The 23416-nt window shown below is 33.0% G+C and overlaps 2 protein-coding genes and 1 long non-coding RNA gene across 3 annotated transcripts; 2 read left to right on the top strand and 1 right to left on the bottom strand.

The window, feature by feature from the left end:
* Nucleotides 1–506: 506 nt before the first annotated feature.
* On the top strand, nucleotides 507–989 carry LOC117921678. The gene is made up of 3 exons (XR_004652410.1): nucleotides 507–598; nucleotides 692–817; nucleotides 908–989. It is a non-coding gene; the product is annotated as an uncharacterized LOC117921678 (long non-coding RNA).
* Nucleotides 990–7507: 6518 nt separating this feature from the next.
* Nucleotides 7508–7934, bottom strand: LOC117921781. The gene is made up of 2 exons (XM_034839742.1): nucleotides 7905–7934; nucleotides 7508–7819 (listed from the first exon to the last, which is right to left on the bottom strand). The coding sequence occupies exons 1-2, from the start codon at nucleotides 7932–7934 to the stop codon at nucleotides 7508–7510; spliced, it is 342 nt and encodes a 113-aa protein (XP_034695633.1).
* A 10345-nt stretch (nucleotides 7935–18279) lies between these two features.
* LOC117921780 (probable carboxylesterase 11) lies at nucleotides 18280–18801 on the top strand. Its single transcript, XM_034839741.1, has one exon. It carries the CDS (start codon nucleotides 18280–18282, stop codon nucleotides 18799–18801), a length of 522 nt encoding a protein of 173 aa, XP_034695632.1.
* The last annotated feature ends 4615 nt before the right edge of the window (nucleotides 18802–23416 follow it).

Genomic DNA, 23416 nt, shown 5'->3' with positions numbered 1-23416 from the left:
GAGGGTTGAAGATTGGCATGAACAAAGATGTTAGCCATAACAATGATTTATGTAAAAAATATTATGATAAAAAGGGGCGATTGCCATTAGTGATGTTAGAAAATCAAATTAGGGAGGATAAAGAAGGTGGAAACGATTTCAAAGTTCGTTTTGTATTATTTGTGTTGGGTGCATTATTGTGCCCAACAATGAAGCTTTTTGTGAAACGTTCTTTCTTACATCTTGTGGAAGACATCAATTCAATAAATAAGATGAATTGGGCTGAATTTGTGTTGTCTTATCTTGTGCATGGGATTGAAGAGTTTAAGATGAAACAACAAAGTGAGGTTTGCGGTTGCTTAATGTTTTTAATGGTAATGTCCTTGTAATTAATCGACATCATAGTGAATTTTGAATTTGTTATAATAAAATTTGTTAACTAACTATATATGTATGTCAAATATAATCGCAGTTATTCTACCATGAGCATATATCGTTCGAAGAGAAATTTCTACCATTATATACTCGACCTTGTCCTCGGATTACTGCTTGGGGAGATGATGAAGTATTGGACATGAAACGAAGATTGAAAAAAGTTGGTGGATATGCAAATGACAATGTAAGTTATAGTTTCAAAAGTCTTTTAATATTGGTTTAAGTTTTTAGTGATTTTTAATTTGATATGTGTTATATTTTGATGAATATATTGTAGGTCAAAATATGGGTGATACAAAATGAGATAAGGGATTGTGTTGATAGAAATGTGATGACAATGGAGAGGGAGAATGATGAGGAGCATAAATTTGAAATCAATCCAAATAAAGATGTTATTAAACGAGTACGTTTTACAATATTCATCGTGAGTATCAATATTAGTAGTGAACCCTTGTATTATTATGTTATTAATGAAGTTCCTATATATCACTAGGAACACGGTCGGAGCTTAATGGAGATGGATAAAACCTTTGAACAATTAAAGACACATCTAATTGATTTGTGTCATGGTGCAAGTAGTAGGTGTGAAAAAGTTTTGATTGAATTTGAGGAGAAATATACTACATTGAAAGGTCTCTTCGTTGGATCAAGTGGAAAACCTTTGAGAATGCATGAGGAAGGAACGAAGAATGACATTCTCTCATGCGAGAGAAGCTCGGAAGATAAGGACAATAAGAATGGAAATGAACATTATGTTCGCACTTTGTCAATTGAGAAGTTATGCACTAAGGACTTGAATGGAAAGAATGAAGATGCATGTGCTACATCAATTGAAGTGCATATCATTCCAGACGAAAATGTAGATATTTTACCACTTCCAATCAAAAGGAGTAGAAGAGATTATGGAAAGGTATGTATCATACAAAAGAAAAAAATATTTTCTTTACAACTACTTAACCATTACATAGTAAATAGATGTATATTAATGGTATTTTCCATATTAGGAACCATTACGAGCACTACGTGGTTATCCCGATCATGTCATGAAAACACGTACATCAAGGGAGAGGAAACCAAGTAAATTCAAGGTCTCCCCATTTGTACACAATTTAAGGAAGATGGGAAAACGTCAAGCATTAGAGGTTTAATAAAAATAGTTTAATATCATGTTCTTATTTTGGATATTCAACATATATAGGTAATAATTATGTCCTGTTTTTGCTTTAGTCAATCCCCATGTCCATTCGTGAAGACGTGGTGGATGGTCAATCATTCAATGTACTTCAATCTCTTGTTGCTGATTATGTTTTCAATAAAGCATTGTCAAAAAGGTTTGTAGTGTCTAGAATATTAATAGATGTCTTGTTACAATTTTAGCCTTCATATGCTTCCAATTTAGTAAATAATGTTTTAACATATTATTATTTTAGTGAGCTTCTTGTTGACTTTGATCATGAACATGGAGTTCGTGGAGATTTTAAGTGCTTACGCCCCAGACAAAATTTGATGGATGTTGTAAGTACCTACTTCATTTATTTCAATTGCGTGCTAAATTAATTAAATTAATTTATTGAAGTTATTGTTTACCAACAGGCAATAAATCTAGAAGCCTCAAAGCTAAATTATTTTCAGAGGCAATTTATAGGCATTTCAAGTATAAGATGCTATCTTCCCACGACATTTTTATTAAGCTCATATTTCTCTTTTTGTTTACTTACGTATTAAGTACAATATACTAATGTTCATATTATGTTTTATTCTTAGCAAATGATTTTGTGCGGGACTCCTCATCCTTTTTTTGATAGAAAACATCCATCGTAGTAAGTACATTAGCGAATTGGATGATTGCGAGAAGGTTAGTAATTATTTCTAATGTTTAATTGCATATATGAAATTTAGAATAGATATTGTTTTCACCTATAATATAGTAGATTTTTTGTGCCCCAACTCATATATATTGTTTTTCTAACTTTACAGCTATTTATTCCAATGCATGACGAATGCCCTGGTCATTGGTATTTGTGCGTCATTGACTTCAAAAACTCTCATATCCAAATTTTGGATTCATTACGATCAAAGAATCGAGACAAGTTCCGATTTTAGAGTGTCAAAACAGTGATATGCTTTCATGTTTATATTTTTCTTCTATTCTATTTTTTTTTCTCTTCCATATTTATTAACACTTTCATAATAAATTAGGTTGAATTTTGTCAAACGTTTTTCAAACTGTATGACATAGGGAAAGATGTCTTCCAATTCTCCATTGATTGGGCTCCTTCGATTCCGACCCAAGAGAATGGGTTAGTATGAATACATAACTCACATTACTATTGTTTATCTAAGCTATAATTATACAATCATTCAATAATTTGTTTTTCTTTTCTTTTATTTTTCTTAGGTGGGACTGTGGAGTGCATGTCATTAAACATATGCAGACATTCAACAATGGTGATTCCATGATGGTCTCCGACTTATGTAATTTTGTTAAACTACATCGGGAAATATCAAGTGATTTAGTTTTACACGAAGACAATAGAGAAAAACAAACCATCATCGCTATTGTTTGTACAAAGACATCGACACGAGCAACGAAAAAATTATTATTATGATATTTGTTGTTTTTCTAATATTTATATTTTCCATCTCCACATATTGTCATGTTTATTGGGAAGTTCTTACCTTGGATGACCATACATTGTTCATCATTAAGTCTGTTTTATTTTGATTTGCTATACTCTTCTTTCAATATGGTCGGCAAATTGAAATTGTAATATATAGGCATCATTCATGTTCGACATGTTTGATTTTCTACAATCTTTTAGATAATTAGATTTTTTTTTTTTTTTTTTGTCCCTATATAGTTTGGGTTGCTTTTCAAATATATATATTCATTTATCTATTCTAAAAATTATATAATTAGTACCGATAGGACTATAGGTTATGGTGTGAATTATAGGTACGACTTTTGAAGGTAGTGGAGACAGGTTGAGGAATTGTAACAACCAGGTAAGGAATTTTTGAACCAGTGGCAACCGGTTGAGGAATTAAAGGAACCGGTTGACCGATTTTGTCAACCGGTTGAGGAATTTTTTTACTAGTGGCAACCGGTTGAGGAATTTTGTCAACCGGTTGAGGATTTTTGTAACCAGTGGCAACCGGTTGAGGAATTTGCTCAACCAGTTGAGGAATTTTGTCAACTGGTTGAGGATTTTTATAACCAGTGGCAACCGGTTGAGGAATTTGCTCAACCGGTTGAGGAATTTTTTCAACCGGTTGAGGATTTTTCTCAATCGATTGAGGAATTTTTTATATTTGTGAGTGTGTGTGTGTTTTTTTTATCCATTGTAGTCAACATCTACTAACTTTTTCCTTTTTGTTTTCCTTTTTCATGCTCCCATTCACCCGTAAAACAAAATTTAAAACAATTTCTTCATCTTTATAAATCAACATCATAAATACGGAGAGTATCTATTCAATAGGATAGGCACATTTTTAGGTTGTGAAGATTCATTGAACTCAAAGTCGACAATGTTCGCACAAAAGAGATTGAAAGGTTATAAATAATATCAAAATTGATTTTGCATCTTAGTACAAGACTTTGTCTAATCCATCAAGGTGTTTATGGGTTTAACCCTATAATCTTGTGAGACACAATTGGAGGGAAGATTATGAAATCGTACATTGGAAAAAGTTCCTAACCCGGGATACTATACTTGTTGGAATTCATCCAAGAAAAAATTGTTCATAAATTAATAAGACATGTAACCTTGGACATTAATGTTTAACATTAGTTAGTTTCTTTTAATTTAATTAAATATTATTTTAAGTTACAATTTTGTTTGGTAGCCAAAGGGCATCACAACCACTAAAAAATGATCCTCATGGAACCATGCGATTCTAGTATGATTGGCTTTCCGGAAAGTGATACGAAACCCGCTTTATCTCTATGATAAACATGCGGTTACAACTACCTCCTAAACCCCCCTCCTCCCCCGCCAAGTCATCAAGTTTAGTCTTAATTTGCTGTAGAAGTTGCTCCCGCTTCGGACTTACTTCAAGGAAAGATAGGATTGGGCAAGTCCGCTACGCCTGATCTTTGACCACCCTTTACTTCCTAGAGTCTTAACTCCTAAGCCAATGCAATAAGTCAAATCCCATGTGTTGAGCATATAGCTATAGCTAACATTTCTGCTTTACTTAGAGATGGCCATGATGATGAAGACAACTATATGGCCAAGTGGTTGGAGCTTCTTTGCAAATTTGTCCAATGGATATTATGTACAAGATATTAAACATTGATGTCAAGCTTTTCGTAACTCGGCTTTCAACTCATTGTGCAACCTGTTTTTATAATGCTTTTAGTTATTTTATTTTTCTTTAAATTTTTCCGTAGCTTCCGTATTTTTGAAAATCCAATTATACACTACGAGAAACATAAAATTCCCTAAGTAAATATTATATGTAGGATCCACAACATTCCATCCGCATCGGAATTTAGCCTTTCCATCACATACTTAAGTTAAAAGTACATATTATGCAAAGTGACAACGTACATTAATATATATACTGATTTAATACCTGCATCCCTTACTCCTTTAACGAATAATAAAAAGGTTGCATATCTTTCTCATTTGGATATTTGTTTGGATCCCCACCTTCCCATGGTGTTGTCATTGTTTGTCCATATTGCTGAAATCCTGTTATCTGCACATGCACATTCCATTGTAAAAATTCAAGTGTCCTATGTCATTCCAATTATTCCAGCCAAATCATTAAATAATGCATAGATCAAATTCATCTCAAAAGTCTTTTTTTATTCCCAAGCTTACATTGCCAAATTCACCATAATCTATATATATGTCAGATTGGTCATTCGACAAATGCTCCCCTCGCATTCCTTGCATTTTCAACTAGTAAGTGTTGTCAATTCTAGTTGAATTTGATGTTATTACTGTTTGTGTTCTTATATAACAAGGAAATTATACATACAAGTAAGGTTGCAAACATGTCAACTGATGAATTTGTTGAAGGCATCGTTTCCATTTGAATGTCACATTGAGAAGACAAATTGTTTTCCTGCTACATACTCATAATGCCATGAAAACAATTATGTTAGTCATTTATGTAAGTATAGCTAAACAGGTTCATATTTGCGGCAGTTCATTACTAAATCTGACATACCATCTGACGCTGATGACTATTTTGAGGGATTCTAGGTTCTGTACACGTTCGAATTGTGTGACCCACTCTTTACATTGACTACATCGTCTTCCTTTTTGAAAATTTGTTGCAACTTTGCCTGGATTTCCTTTGGTCTTCACAATATTTGGATCACGAACTTGGTTTGGAATTGTTGCTCCATTTCCCGCTACTTTCTTCTCTTTCAAATTACTGTTATAGAGTTCCTCCATTCTCACCGTCAAATTTTCTATTTCATTTTTTGCTTCTAGAAATGAAGATGACGTATCAGACGCATAGTAGGAGAGCTTATTGCATATCGAACTCAATGAACCATATCGTACAAACCAATCCATGTCATTATCCATCTGATTCTCCGGTGCTGATCTTGTATGCATCTTTGCTAACTTTGTCCACCTCTTTAAAATACATGAGTTAGGAATCTCTTCTAAATGCTCCACCTTCATAACAACAACCATGTGGCAACAAGGGATGCCAATTGACTCATACATCATGCACGAGCATTTTAATGTTACAATATTTGGGGAAAATTGGACTTCCCATTTTAAGTTCGGGTGTCTAAACTTAGATAATGTGTATGTCCGCATTGAAACATCACTTACAACGCCTACCACAAAGAATAACTCTGCATTCTTCATCTCCTCCCGAAATTTAAGGAAGGATTCTTTCGTGTATATCGTCGCAACATGATTTTCAAGTATGGATAGCTTAGTTGAAAGCACGGGTGAGGAATTGTTTGACTCGAAGTCCGCCTTTGCCTCGTTTTACCGTATTCTCAATATTGCCCTATCAAATTGTTGTACAAACTCATACAGTCGCAAACGAATTTTTAAGAATCTATTTAAATATGCATTCATACTCTCACACCTTTGTGTGCTTCTCATCCCTGCAAAGAATTTTCCACGTAAATACTCCTCAGCCCATCGTTTACGTTTCCCATAAATCTCGGTGACTCAACGATTCTCATTAAGATCCAAATTTTCAACCATTTGATGCCAAACCTTTTCAAATTCTTCCGCACTCCCACGCATGAACATGCACCTTGCAAAAATGCTTGTGAAGTCCTTAATATGCACATTCATGAATGCATTTCTTTGCAAATGCCATGAACACAGGCGATGACACACATGGGGTAGTACTTTTTTAATTGCCTTACGCATAGCTTTATCTCCATCAGTTACTACGGATATGGGTTTCCTATTCATCATTGCAATAAGAAATGTCTCCAACACCCATTCATACGTACCAAGACTTTCATTTATCAATAACGCACTACCAAAGACCACAGTTTGGTGGTGATGATTAACACCAACCAACACTACTAGAGGCTTTTTATAGGCATTTGTCCTATACGTTGTATCAAATGCTAGGACATCCCCAAAACACGCATAATCTATTCGAGCAGTTGAATCAGCCCAAAACAAGTTTGTTAGTCTACTTTCTTCATCGACGTTGAATTTATATAAAAAAAAAAAAAAGAATCAATTTATGTTTTTCCACACAAGTAAGCCAACGCGGCTTCCGCATCACCGTCTTTAATTTCAATTCTACGCATTGCATCAACGTGATTGTACATATCTTTTTGTGTGAAACCAACGTGTTGATGTCCCCCTGATTGTTTGACCATATAGTCCATAATTTGTGTGGTTTTAACACCTACTTTACGCAAAACATCAACTTGTGCCATATCTGGATTACTTATTGTTCGATGAGACCAAAGGAATTGTGTGTTGATAGCATCGACCAAATTATGATTATGCTCTCCTATAAATTCCTTTACAATCCACTTTCCATCTTTCCTATTCAAGCCTACACGAAATGCAGCTTCACATCCAACTCTAGTCAATGATCGTGGCTCACGCTGTCGCTTGTCATTTTCAATAAACTTTGTCGCTCACCGTCCTTCTCTAGAACACACCCACTTTCGAGATATTATATCTCCATTCTTGTCTCGCTTCAAATCATCTTTTCGAATACTAAATTCGGCTACTTTTGCTAACATGTTGTAAAATGTTTCAGCCTTATCTATGCAATCGAATTGCAATTTGTATACTTCTTCATTTGAAATACCCTTCAACACTTTCTCTTTCAAACCGTTTCCACTCAGGTAGTAAGTGCCACCGATATATGCATTGTCATTGACGACGTCCTCCTCCTTCACTTCAAACTCCCGCTTGATTGTTTTCTCTTTCACCGATTGCATCAGCTACATTTCATAAATAACGTAAAAAAGTGCCCCAATAATACTTTAACAAATTATCGTATCACTTTTGTATCAATTGATTGCATACTTGAAGATAAACCGAATTCGACAACGTCATCTATTCTCATTTTTGGATAAAAATTAAGAATTTGAGAAATTATAGAACCGGTGTAGACTGCACACGTGATAATTTTCCCATGATTTTCAATTTAAAAGGTCATATGTTGCAAAATTGATACTTGTCTGCTATAGAAAATCATAAGCAAAACTTTTTAAAATCATTAAATATCACTTAAAAATCATTATGTTGAGGAAATAACTTGTGAAAATGCAAATGTGACACCAATACCCTAAAAAGATGGCGTTAGACAATGATCGACGTCTGACATCTATATAGAAATGCACCATAATTTAAATTGACCTTAGACAACCAAGTGAAGGAATAGTTAAGGTCAACTTGCTAGACATGGTTCTGCTGTTGAGGCTAAGGTTGTAGTGCTTTTGGAGATCCTTGTGCAAGAACAATATTTCAGATTGTCCAACTTTTTAGTGGTAGGGGATGGTGTTGTTGGTCTTGATGAGCATAAAAAAACAATCGGTTCAATTGTTTGGTTCCTCGTAAACCGAATCTATTCTCTTCCCTTGCTCTATGCTATTATAATGTGGAAGAAAGTGGTTGACCTACAAATTAACCGGATGCATTTTGGTGCTGCTTAAAAAATTTGCTAGTGTCTACCGGTTGAGAAAATGTATCAACTGGTCTTATTTAACCGGTCGACCTCTACATGTTCACTGTTATAATATGTTAACAGAGTAGCTAATTGTTTGTTTTCGTTGTTCATTTCATTAAGGCCTTCATTCCTTATCAGAACGTTAGAATGTTGCCCTATTTAGGCATACTATGTTAACAAAAATTTCATCATTAAGCTTAGTTGCCATATTTAAGGAGTTTGGCAGTCACAATAATTAATACCTCTCATGCACATTCTTTAAAAACATGGAAAATCACTTTTATATAATTCTATCTAAAAGCATGGAAGCTTTTGGGTACGCCTCCAAACTTATTCCAAACTTACCCCATATTGGGAGTCAATAATACACATTTCTTAAGGTTGATTCTCTCCTTTTAAGTCAGCTGAATATGTATTACCCTATAATTTTGATGATAGTGTGATTTTTAAAGCCAACATGAATCACTTATATTAAATAAATTAATGTCAATTGTTCTTCAATATCAGATAATAATGTCATTGTGCTGGAATCATGTCTAATTAGGGGAAAGCCCATAAGAAAATTATTTAGAGCTCTCTTTTGGTAGTCTTGCCTTAATCTGCATAGCCTCAACATTAACTTTCTATACATCTCAAGTCAACCACACGCATTTCCTAACTTCAATCTTATTAAAATCCATCCAATCATTTGAAATTAAACTTGCCATTCCTTGTAGATTTTCACCTTGTTGCTCTGACGTTGTTTAGGTGTATGGGAGCTCAATATTGTCAAATATATAGTTGTACCTTTTCTTAGTTGAGCACAATCCTAATTGTCAAATTATGTCTACTAAACCCGATTGGTGAAAACAATTTGTCGAAGGTTGTCTCTACGCATAATGAGAAATTATTCAACCACTACACACTGATTCAACAGATCACTGATACATATTACTAACAATGTGTTATAGACAATCAAAATCCAAACTCTTTAACATCATTACATACCATTTAAAAATCACTATTAGGTTTTAGGAATATTTCCTCATCCATTTGAAAGATGAGGGCATTCAGCTTAAAAAATGTATTATGGATTTGTTTACCTAATCTTTATTGAGTTAAAGATCATACCGTTAAAATGGAAAGTCCAAGTGCAATGCAGCTTAACCTGAAGATTTGTCTTCTGGATGTTTTTTGTAACCTGTTCTCCAACATATAGCAGACCTCATTCAGTCTCCAAGCTCTTTACAATATGTTCCCTTCCAAATATATACTAACATATGTATGTGGTTGGTTGATGGAGTTATTACATTTTTTAATAGGTTGCCACATGTTGAAAACCAACCACCACAATGGTAAACTTGGTGGTTGATAGTTTGGATATTTGCATCAGTTTTTTAGGTGCCATTAAATATAACATTTATAGCAGGTGGAAAAGTCAGTCTAATGTGGATATTTTTTACACCCATTTGAAATGGATATATGTATAACTTAACAAAATATAAAGGGGAGATATGGACTTAATTGATAATATTGACATTTCTTAATGTTGTTTAGCCTATTTATTGTAACTATGTTTTCATACCGTTTCCTACTTACTATATTTTTTCATCAATTAACATGATTTATTTTTAATTAATGCTTCCTAATATATCCTAGATATGAGAAAGGTTAGTTAATTAGACTTAATTACGTAAAATGAGATATGTTATGATATTCTACTTATGGAAATTTTAAATAAATTCAGATTCATTAATTTATTTCACTCACCATGGTATATCGTACTTATTCGAACAATTTGTCATACAACCATAATTAATTTTAATGCCCCTATGGTAGTATATGTTAGTTAATTAAAATTTTAATCTAATAGGTGTGACTATATATTAGTAAATTCATTATACTATATTTTTTCATCAATTAACGTAATTTATTTTTAATTAATGCTTCCTAATATATCCTAGATATGAGAAAAGTTAGTTAATTAGACTTAATTACGTAAAATGAGATATGTTATGATATTCTACTTCTGAAAATTTTAAATAAATTCAGATTCATTAATTTATTTCACTCACCATGGTATATCGTACTTATTCGAACAATTTGTCATACAACCATAATTAATTTTAATGCCCCTATGGTAGTATATGTTAGTTAATTAAAATTTTAATCTAATAGGTGTGACTATATATTAGTAAGTTCATTATACTATATTTTTTCATCAATTAACGTAATTTATTTTCAATTAATGCTTCACAATATATCCTAGATATGAGAAAGGTTAGTTAATTAGACTTAATTACGTAAAATGAGATATGTTATGATATTCTACTTATGGAAATTTTAAATAAATTCAGATTCATTAATTTATTTCACTCACCATAGTATATCGTACTTATTCGAACAATTTGTCATACAACCATAATTAATTTTAATGCGCCTATGGTAGTATATGTTAGTTAATTAAAATTTTAATCTAATAGGTGTGACTATATATTAGTAAGTTCATTATACTATATTTTTTTTCATCAATTAACGTAATTTATTTTTAATTAATGCTTCATAATATATCCTAGATATGAGAAAGGTTAGTTAATTAGACTTAATTACGTAAAATGAGATATGTTATGATATTCTACTTATGGAAATTTTAAATAAATTTAGATTCATTAATTTATTTCACTCACCATAGTATATCGTACTTATTCGAACAATTTGTCATACAACCATAATTAATTTTAATGCCCCTATGGTAGTATATGTTAGTTAATTAAAATTTTAATCTAATAGGTGTGACTATATATTAGTAAGTTCATTATACTATATTTTTTCATCAATTAACGTAATTTATTTTTAATTAATGCTTCATAATATATCCTAGATATGAGAAAGGTTGGTTAATTAGACTTAATTACATAAAATGAGATATGTTATGATATTCTACTTATGGAAATTTTAAATAAATTCAGATTCATTAATTTATTTCACTCACCATGGTATATCGTACTTATTCGAACAATTTGTCATACAACCATAATTAATTTTAATGCCCTATGGTAGTATATGTTAGTTAATTAAAATTTTAATCTAATAGGTGTGACTATATATTAGTAAGTTCATTATACTATATTTTTTCATCAATTAACGTAATTTATTTTTAATTAATGCTTCATAATATATCCTAGATATGAGAAAGGTTAGTTAGTTAGACTTAATTACGTAAAATGAGATATGTTATGATATTCTACTTATGGAAATTTTAAATAAATTCAGATTCATTAATTTATTTCACTCACCATGGTATATCGTACTTATTCGAACAATTTGTCATACAACCATAATTAATTTTAATGCCCCTATGGTAGTATATGTTAGTTAATTAAAATTTTAATCTAATAGGTGTGACTATATATTAGTAAGTTCATTATACTATATTTTTTCATCAATTAACGTAATTTATTTTTAATTAATGCTTCATAATATATCCTAGATATGAGAAAGGTTAGTTAATTAGACTTAATTATGTAAAATGAGATATGTTATGATATTCTACTTATGGAAATTTTAAATAAATTCAGATTCATTAATTTATTTCACTCATCATGGTATATCCTATTTATTGTAATAGTTTGTCATACAACCATAATTAATTTTAATGCCCCTATGGTAGTATATTTAGTTAATTAAAATTTTAATCTAATAGGTGTGACTATATCTTAGTGAGTTCATTATACTATATCGTACATATCAGAAAGATTAGTTAATTTATATGATTTAATTAACTTAAGTTGTCATATTTTATTTTCCTTAATATAAATTTAGTGAAATTAACTTCAATTAATTTATTTAAGGTACATCAAAAGATTTATTCATTTAATCCATTATAGGTTAAATGAGTTCATATGGAAACTATTAAATTAAAAGTGTAGCAAAAATAATGTAAGACATTAAGTTAATTAAATTTTATTAGTTCATAAACTGGATGTCTTTCCATATACTAGGAAGGTCGACCGATGTTTAAACCCAACTTGTAACCCTCAGCCCCTTTGTCTTCTACTCCATTCTTCTTCATCCTCGCGTAAGACCTAAACCCGTCCGTCTTCCACTTGAGTCTTCTTCATCCTTACACAATACCTGAAGCCCACTTGGAATATTCATGGCTCCAAAACGAGCACCGGCTGAAGCATCCTCCACCGGTAGGAAAGGGAAGAGAACGACGGTATCAAGGATGCGCAGGACCAAAAAAAAGACCTCCGACCGACAACAACCCAGCGACAGCAACCAAAACACCTCGGATGGAGCACAACGCACCACCAACAAAGGAAAACGACCGGCCGTCGAAGCAAGTGTGGAGGTTCGTAAGAAGGCCACCTTTGATCGATCTACGTTCACAACCCTTGACCTAGCACAAAGATTTCATATTCATTTTGCCAATCGAACCATAATCCCGGGTAGGAACATTGATTTTGTAAAGCTCAATTATTTCCATTTTGACGTGCTTTTCGTGAGAATGGGTTGGCTTCCTATTGTCTCTGTGAAAGAGTTTGTTTATCCTAGGATTGTCAAATGTTTCTACTGTAATATGAAATTTGAAGATGAAGGACCAATTACTACGAGCATTAATGGTGTACCGATCAATTTTGATGTTGCTGAGCTTTGTAAAATTTTAGAAATTCCAAATGAAGGGGTTTGTTTATATGAAGGAAAGAAGTGGCCACGGGTGGAAGGTTTCAAAGCTACAGAAGCTATGCAGAGGCTATGTGGTTATCCGAAATCTGGTAGACTAACTTCTCATTCATTGACCGTGTTGAGTCGCATCCTACAACACATGATATCGTACATTTTCATCCCTAAAGGAGGCCATCGAGACGATGTATCTTTCTTGGAGGCGTTTTTGGTTGACAGCATTCTCACAGAAAGAAAGGTTAATATGGGTTACATATTTTTTCGGCATATGAAAGCTTCTTCATTAAGCGAAGATTCAGTGCTCCCATATGGCATGTTTATCACAAAGATTATCAAATACTTCAATGTCAATTTGCGGAATGAGACCGACGAGAAGCAATTGAAATCATTTGATACATATAATGTAGCTTCACTAAGGCGCATGCATTTTGTTAGAAAAAAAAATGGTTCATGGGCAAGGAAGTTGGTTGTCCCCCCTTCAGAGGTGGATGTGTCTTCGGACAACGGGTCCTCCGAAGATGACGAAAATGAAAATCAGACTGTAGAGGCAAGAACTTTTGAAAATGCAAATGTGACACCAATACCGTCAAAAGAGGGTGTAGGAGCTACGACGGATGCATATCATCCTTCACATATAGGTCGGAACGAGGCTGAGGCTTTGGATAACCTGACAACCCAAATTAGCTCTCTTGGTACCCGCTTAGAGGAGATGACCTTAGCCAATGATCGACGTTTGACATCTTTGGAGACTCACATTGATGGCTTCCAAGAGGAATTCAAAGTGGGTATGCAGGTTATACGAGGGCAGCATGATGAGATGATGGCATTCCTGCGAGGCCACTTCCCACTTCATGGCCGATACCATATTTGACCTCTTTTACATTTTGCATAGAAATATATTAAGTAACGTTTGGGGATTTTTTTTTTAACATTTGGATTATGTAATATGTTTTTCTATTTATGACTTCATCTTAAGACGTGTTTTGTTACTTATAGGCCATTGACAAAAATGGCATTAACGTTTTCCCTCTATGCTAGTGATGGGATATGGATGATGTACTTGCGTTTAGATTTATGGATTAAATTATGCATCCCTATATTGTTATTACAAAGTTTTTTTTTTCATTTCCATTAATTTCATATTCGTTGTGCATCTTATGGAGTAAAATGAGTACCTTCCTTCATGGAATTTGACTAAAGGGTTTTCGTTTTGGTCAAATCTTTCTTTGAGGTGTTCCTCCCAGGAATTTTGCTGCTTTTCTGACTATGATGGTTTGGTTTTCAAGCTTTTCATCTAATGTGTGTTTCTTATGGAAGACATTCTTGGTTAAAATCCTTATCATTGACCGATTGATGAAAAAAGGGCATGTCCTGAAAATGGTGTTGTTTATGCTGTTAATGCCAGTGTTCTACTAGTTGTAACTTACTTCATTGCATTGCTCTCCATCTTTGGGAGACTATTTATGCTTTGCTTCATCAAGTGAAAGATTCCCTTTTTAGTTATATGCTAGCTTTATTTGAAAGAGGAAGCAAAAATCTAGAAAGCTGTTGTCTAAATGTTGAAAAGTATATTCCTCAGGTCTTTGGTTTAATTGTTCAATGATTTTTTAGGGAGGTGGATTTTTTTCCTTAAAATGTTTTGAATAGGCTGTTATTGGATTGACTTAATGCTTGGGGATTTTTATTGCTCTTGGTCTTCTCCTTTGGTTCTCTTGTTCCTTTGTGCTTCCTAGGATACCCACACCCATCCCCAACCCGTGTTTTATTGGGTATGCCTCCTTTTGATGTTTTTAATATATATACTTGCTTAAATTTGTCAAGATGGAAGGCAATTGAGTAGAAAATTGTAATTTGGATTTGGGGGACTAGGAACATTGAATTTATCAAAATCATTGAGTAGAAGTTGGATCCTTGAATTAAGGATTGAAGGAAGGATATAACTGGAACCGTTTTAGAGGTGTATAGTTCACTGTTAGAGTTGAATGGGAACAAGGCTGTTGGACCGGATGGTTTCTCTTTGGATTTTTGGAAATTGAGTTATGATTTGGTGAAAAATGAGGTGATGGGTTTTATTGAGAAAGAAGAAGATAAGAGAAAAATATGACATCTCATTCTTATTGATGATGATGAATATTTATATACAAACACATTTGAGTTGTACTATAATTCAAACCTTATCTTCCACTCTAATTGGTTTTGTGTTATGAATAGAATAAATAATTTACAAACTTTAGCTTTAGAAACTTAAAAAAGATTTAATGAGTTGCATTGTCTTATATAAAGGAGTGTGGATGACTTTGGTTACTTTAGCTTTGGTTACTTAGATTGATAAGGATAATCTATCTTCCAGGAATTATATTGGTTTTGTTTGATTGCAAGCTAAGGGCTTCGCTGGTGATGATGCATAGTTACTCTTGATTGGCACAACATTTGTATGCTGCATAATCACATTGGCAATGTCTACCGGTAGAGATAATTACTCTATCGGTAGCACCTTACCGGTCAACCAGTACACCCTTAATTTTGTAAGTTGCAATATGATGTAGTGAGAAGCAACATGTGTTTGTGCTGAAGGCTAAATAAGATTTATATACATATTTCCTCACTCCTATGAGCCCTGCCTAATTAGGCATGAATGAAGCTCATGTTTTCATGCTCTATATTTGTTTTCCTTCTTACATATTTGTCATGTCATGAGTTTTCTCTTAAAAACCTAGAATATATCTAGAAATCCTAAACTTAGTGTCTCATCCATTTAGAAATCCTATCAATATAAAGACTTATCTTCTTATAAGAAAACCTTAAGACAATTTCATCTTCTATAAAATAACTCTAAACTATAATCCTTAACAAATAGAAACTGAAACAAACTATGAATTTGAGGGACAGTCTAACAATATTGATTTTTCCATTAGTTATGCAATATGTAATTTGTTTTACTTAGATTACTTGTATCATCAAATTCTTTTCTCTTTATTCATAAAAACTTTTCTACGGACTATATGAAATAAAAACCATAATCTTTAGAATTTTTTATGGCTAATGTGAACATTTTGAACCATTGAACCCTGCTTTATAAAATTGGGACACCTTCTTTTAATTGAAAAGCCATGTAAAATGTACGGCATTGAACATATTTCTGATGATGTTTCCTTGTAAATATGAGGCTCCTAACATTCAAAGAAGTCTACATTGCTTGTAATCTTAAACATAATATGAACCTGTAATAGTCCTTACTAGTTGCCTTGGTATTTCTTTGCTCTTCCATGTTACATGTAAAGGTTGTAGACGTCAAGGAGTCTACATTAAACCTCTAAAGTATTTATATTAAACTATTTTTAAGTTAAGAACTAAACCACTTTTAAGTTAAATATCATTGATAAATAGTGTTAGTATATTCAATAAATATAAATTACCGAATTTTTTTATTCTTTAATATTTACCAAACTAGACAAGTAGTCATCACCAACTTTGATGTATGCATTGTATCTTGCGGACCTATCATGTTATTAATGTGCCTCATGTGTCAAACTATTTGGTGCTAAGCCTAATCCAAAATGATCTCACTCTTTTAAGTTTGATTGGCATAGTTAAGTTGGAAGAAAATGTCCGAAAGAGTTCTTGTGACTGTTAGAATTATGTAATGAATGTAAGAATTATTTTCTATTAATTTTAAGAGTTCTTGTGACTGTTTTTTCCTACTTTCTTTAATAGCAAATGTTCTTAATATGGAATTTTATCTCATTATTTCTGTTATTCAAACCTTAAGGAAACAATTTTTTTGATTGGTAGGATGGATTTCATTCTGTCATCACATTTTATCGAGAGGCATGACTTCTTTTATTTATGAGATGGCAGAATCTGAATTCTGAGAAATTCATTAGGTATTTTGCTTCAGAAGACTACATAAGAGGAAAGATAATTACAAGTAAACTAAAAGAGGAAAGATGCTAAGAAGATTAAAATTCAATCCACATCTATTCTTTAAAATAATGAACATGAAGAGTGATGAGTTTGATGATGTTATCAACAAAAGCAATCAAGATATATTAGAAAAAAATGTTGTGTTTTGCATCATTAAAATGTGGTAATTGAACCCAAAGAACAATTGAATCTTCAAAATCCTTGCAATCAGAAGCCATAGAATGAAGAAATCAATTGAGATTCACCTCTATGGTTTGTTATTGAAGAAATCAAGGATGTAAATTGGTCTGAATCTCATGTTTGCTTAGAATCACACCAAACTCTAAAAATGGCAGATGCTGAAATAAATTGCTGAACCTCCAATTGGAACAAATTTAACAGTGAGAAGCCTGAGGAAGATGGTTGTGATGATGAGTATCCCTTGAGGTGACAAGTGCTGATGGCACTACCTCACTTCACCATCCATAAACTAACATTAGCAGTTGCTGACTTTCCTGGTCCTCCCAAAAAAAAAGAAACCTGCTCTGGTTTTGCATGGCCCCACTACGAAGTTGCCGATGTCATTAAATCCAGAAAAAATAGAGAAGGAAAAGTGGTGCTGACTTCCTTGCAAACTGTGAGTGGCTATTCCCACATTTATTAAAACTAACAAAAAAAATCAATTTCATATTGATGATGTGATTAGTCCTCACTTTTCGTGTTGTGCATTACTAATGTATAAATGGCTCATTGAATTACTATAAATTCATTAACTTCTGAAGCACAATTTGGGATATGCTGGTAACCAAGTAAATGCCTGTAGGTTCTATGAATTCATTAACTAGAAATTTCTTTGGTATTTTTCAATTTGGTCATGCCAAACAAATGATTGTGAATCAATGGGGTCAACAATTCTCTGTACTCCATAAGCTATCATTATAATTTCTTTGGAATTTGTCAATATAGTTATGCCAAACAAATGATTGTTAGTCAGTGGGGTCAACCATTCTCTGTATTCCATAAGCTATCTTTGTACTCATTATGCTTTGTTCTGTAAGCTATCTTTATAGTCATTGTACTTTGTTATTTTGTTTTACGTGTAACAATGCATCTTGAAGATCACTAACCCGGTCCTGCTATTGAAACAAGTGTGTTCTCCTTGGGATGAGCTGTGGTGCAAATATTGTAGGCTATGTGGCTTGGAGGTCTGTAAAGGCAAGTAAGCTTTTAGACCCTGTTAAGGTAGTGGCCCAAATTCTGATGTACCCTTTTTTCATTGGAACTGTCCCCACAAAATCAAAGATTAAACTAGCTAACTCTTACTTCTATGACAAAGCTATGTGCTTGCTTGCATGGAAACTCTTCCTACCTGAAGAAGAAGTGAACCTAAACCACCCAACTGCCAACCCTCTGATTCCTGGGAGGGGACCACCCATGAAGTGCATGCCTCCAACACTGACAGTTGTGGCAGAGCATGACTGGATGCGAGACCGAGCCATTGCTTATTCAGAGGAGCTCCGGAAAGTTAATGTGGATGCGGTCCTTCTTGATTACAAGGATGTTGTGCATGAGTTTGCTACCCTTGATGTGCTCCTCAAGACACCACAGACCCAAGCCTGTGCTGAGGACATTGCCATATGGGTCAAGAAGTATATTTCACTAAGAGGCCATGAGTTTTCTTATTGACTATGCTAACAAAAAGGGGAATAAGAGTATTCGTAGAAGGAAAGGAATATGGTTAAACACCTATAGGAGCAGTTAGCTGATGTAAGTAGAGCTTTGCATAGTATCCCTTTCAGTGGGCTGAATTTTAAAATGAGAGAGTAGTTTACTTGTTTATATCAAAAGTTTGTAGAGTATAGCATCAGGCTGTTCAATTTATCTGGTTTTCTCTTGTCATTACTGTAAAGATAAGCAATTTCTTTTTACGATGGTGCAATTATTATGATTTGTGCGAACGATCATTTATTCTTTTATTCATGTTCTTTATGTCCATGTTGAAATGTGTTATTTAACTAAAAATTGCATCAAATGCATTTCATTTCCCTTCTTTCTGATATATCTCAAAGGAGTATACTTTTACGAACAATTTGTAATCCCTCTGTACCCTGATTCTCCATGGCAGAATATACATAATGTTATCTTGATGTCAGTAACCCTATATTGGCTGCTCTATGCACTATTTGATGCATTGTGCACCTATATCAACAGCTTCTGAATACCATGGAAAGACACACTTACTACATGGCAAGGACAAAATTGCCTTCCCTTGGAACCCAACAAGTCACACAAGAAACAGTGTGGTTTCATGTCCTGGTGTGCCCAGGTGAAAGGAAAAAAAAACAAAGCAAAACAAGAGATGCTTACCGTAATTCAGAAAATGACAGTCATGTATAGTTAAAAGTAGTGTCCTAAGCTGAAGGGAACATGGGGAATGTTATTAAATTCTGAAATCTTAGGGATTCCACGAAGATGGCAAGGCATATCTGTGATTGCTCTATGCCCAACATTGCTCTATGCTTTGCTTGTAGCAAGAGAACTTTCAACCCATTTCTTTTTGCCTCCTTTCCTCAGTGTGTGTGTATTTCAAAGGTACTCTAGTTATGATTTGCCATATTTTAACTATCTCTCTTTGATGCTTCTAAAGGAGTGTTCATATATGTATTTGACAGGTTCTGCATTTGTGAGTTGTCATCTCTAAGGTAACCTTAGCAACACATGAACATTGAATTAGAAGAGGTGCTTCATTTTATTATTTTCCCAAATTTCTAATTGAACAATATCTTGGCCATTTTATTTTCTCAAGCATCACTCTTTATGTAAGTTGGTTTCAATCAAAGTTACAATGTTTTCCAAAATATTTGTGGGCAAGTTGTGTGACATTAAGTTTAATTAGTCTTCATAATCGTCTAAGGATTTTACCCTTTTTATAGGTCTCCAAAAAGGAAAGTAGACTTGTGACTAGTTCCTTAGGGATTAGGTAGTTTAGTCTTAGTGGGTGAACAATACTACCTTTTTATTTGGGAAGGGCTCAAGGTTGGATGGTTGGAGGGTAGTACTTTGGGATAGTCTGTTTGTGTCCACTTCATCGCCCTTTAACCTTCGCTTCTTATTAGATAAAGAGTTTGAAGAGTGGATGTTATTTTTAAGGAAAAGGGTAACAAGAAATGATGATTATTTGAGTGCTTGTTTATTGTCTTGGTCCTCTATTTGAAGGACCAAACTTCAAAGGTTAAGTTGTTTGTTTTTTATGAATTATCTATAGTGAAGTAGTTTTCTATAGATGTTGAGCTTGCCGAAGCTAGTTTAGTATGAAGAGTCATATTAGGGTGCGAGGCATAAGCAAAAGTTAACGTGGAGACCTTGGTTGTTAAGGGCTTGGTTCGTGATTATGCAACTCTTTTGAGATCTATACATGATAAGGTTGGGTTTTTTAAGGATCACAAGATCCATTTGGTGTTTGATGTGAGCTTGTCTGTGGGTAAGCCTATGTCTTGATCTATGTTGGGAATAGTAACAAAGAGAAGTCATTTGTTGTGATCTCATCGCCATATCACATACCTAAATGAAAACAAAATGAAGTATATTAACCGGTCGACCGGTTATCTTCTACCGGTTGCATACTTATCTCAACCGGTAGCCATTGCCCCTTTTGGTTGCTGCATTGTCAAAGGGGCAGTGGCTACCGGTTGAAATAAGTAGGCAACCGGTAGAAGATAACCGGTCGACCGGTTAATATTTCCTTGTATAAGTTGTAATTTGCTTGGATTCCTCCATAGATTCATGTATTGATAGGTCATTTGGTATTTTGCTACATGTAATTGCTCTTTCTTTGAAGAGACATCATTGTGGTAAACGAACATTCATATAAACCAACCTTTAGTTGCGTGCAAGTGGTTATATATTTTATGAGAAGGTGCGTTAATAATAAAGGTCGAATTGAAGGCCTTAAGGTTGAATTTTTGTCCTCCTAACACGGAAGTTCAAAAACAGTAGCACACAAGGTAGGGATAATCCAATAGGTATAATGTTAAAGACGATGGTCAATGCAATGACACTCGACTAACATGGTGGTCAACTCTATCAGGTAATATATGCATAGGGAATAAAATTTGTTTGGTGTAAGTGATATGAATTTTATAATTGAAAATGTATGTATAGGGATGAGTATAGCTGAATGTTTACTCTTCCATATTTAAAATACATTTACACAAACTAAGGATTATAAGCATTAGAAACCTCTTAATCCAACTTCAAGTCTTCAAATTGTGATCTTGTAATGCTCGAACAATCATCTATTGAGTAATCATGACATCCTCGTACATTGTGATGAATAAGAAGTCAAGGTCTATACAATTTGGGTTTCAATCCTCATAGGTTATCCATACAAACTTAATAAATGAGTCACAATGATTATAAGTATTTAAAACCTCTTAATCCAACTTCAAGTCTTCAAATTTTGATCTTGTAATGCACGAACATTTATCTATTAAGTAATTACGACATCCTTGTACATTATGATGAATAAGTAGTCAAGCTCCGTAGAAATTCGATTTCATTTCTCGTAAGTTTAAAACACACTTGGACATGTCAAATGAGCCAAGCATCCTCCATTGATTGGGTGCAAAATAATTATTTAAAAATTCATTTATATAATTCTTGGTATATATGGAATATCATGTCCTTTTCATGGCATTCCATGATATTTACTCTATTTAGGAGCCTAACATGACAAGATGAGAAATTTCACTTACTTCGAATAAAATGAGAGCGGAATGAAATTAATAAATGATAAAAGGAAAGGAAATATTTGATAAAATATTAAATTAATAATAATTAATTATATTTATATTAAATTTAAGTGAGGTGAATAAAATTAATCTTAGAAAATAATGATGTTGAAATTTCCAGGGTTGGATTGAGTTTGGGTTCTTTGTATTAGACTTGAGCAAATTGGGTCTATATGATTCAACATGTACTTATATTTTTTGTAAAAAAACATTTTTTTTTTTTTTTGCATATTTATACTAAATTTAAAAATAGTTTGGGATGATAATTAAAATGGCAAAAAAAAGTTATGTATCTTTGTAAAAAAGGAAAAAAAAAATTATAATTTGATATTATTATTGTAACATCTACAAAATTAAATAAAATAAATTTATTAAATAAAATAATTTAAACTATAAATGTTATAAAAATATTAAATTGGATTTGGATTAGGTTTGGGTTGTTCGAATTTTTATTTGTATTTCACCTTAATTAAGTTTGGAAATAAAAAATTGTACCCAAAGATTAAAAATAATTGTCGAACCTTATCCAAATTAAGGTTGGCTTAAGTAAGGACAACTTGCCTAAATTGCACCTCCTAATTCCGATTATCCAAAAAAGACTTGATAGCCTATTGAGGAAAAAGAATCAAATCTCAATAACCCCTTAAATGAGGATTCAACATAAGTTCAACATTTTTTAAAGAAGTCAATTTTGGAAAGACTTTGTGGGATTGAAAGAAACTAACAAAAACAAACAAAGGTACAAAAACTGATGCATATGGTGGTAGCATAAGGTTATATAATTCATTAGTTACTTCCAATGCTCATTACATCTTAAAGTCACCGACATCACCATTCAATATTTTTTGCCTCACTTTTGGTCAAATTGCTTGACCACCATGATACAATTTAAATGTTATCTATTTTGGATTTAATATAGATAATATCTATATAAAATAGACCGTTATAAATAATTTCAAAGCAACTACATGGTGTTTACCTAGAAGATGATTGATTCATTCCAATAGGGTATGTTAAATCGATGCAAGAGAATATGTACACAAAAATATTTTAATGAAAACATTCATATTGCATATTATAGTTGTGCTAATTCTTATGAGAATATGAGATCGTACAAGATGAGTATTAAATTGCTTGAGACACAATGGTTCAGACCAATCGATGCTTCATCATACATGTTTGTAGTCACACTAATATATTTGAAAGGTGCTTTGTAATATATTTTTTTTTTTGTGATTTTTTATTTGTAATGATAAAATATATTGCCCTATAAAGTTCAAAAAACCCGCTTAATCTTTGGTCTCGTCGTCACCCCTATGTGTCATTATTTTTTCCAATTGCCCTATATCCGCTAGGCTAAGTAATGCGCATGGGTGAAAGTAATAGTGTCTTATACATTATGAGGTGGGGTGATATCATCTCATGACTGATTAATAAGGTTATGCTAGGACATATGAAAAGCCAACGCATTGGTGGTAAGAAAAATGTATTTTTTTTCTTTAATTTTGTTT

This window comes from Vitis riparia, chromosome 9, assembly GCF_004353265.1.
Source record: "Vitis riparia cultivar Riparia Gloire de Montpellier isolate 1030 chromosome 9, EGFV_Vit.rip_1.0, whole genome shotgun sequence".
In the NCBI taxonomy this organism is placed as follows: Eukaryota; Viridiplantae; Streptophyta; class Magnoliopsida; order Vitales; family Vitaceae; genus Vitis; species Vitis riparia.
This window is presented reverse-complemented; position numbering and strand designations above follow the sequence as displayed.

What these genes read in the sequence shown, in the direction of transcription:
- LOC117921781 (XM_034839742.1), bottom strand. Translation starts at nt 7,934, where the DNA reads ATGACGTTGTCGAATTCGGTTTATCTTCAA. An exon ending in CGAATTCGGTTTATCTTCAA is followed by an intron (nt 7,820 to 7,904) that starts GTATGCAATCAA and finishes TATGAAATGTAG; the next exon opens with CTGATGCAATCGGTGAAAGA.
- LOC117921780 (XM_034839741.1), top strand. Translation starts at nt 18,280, where the DNA reads ATGAGCTGTGGTGCAAATATTGTAGGCTATGTGGCTTGGAGGTCTGTA.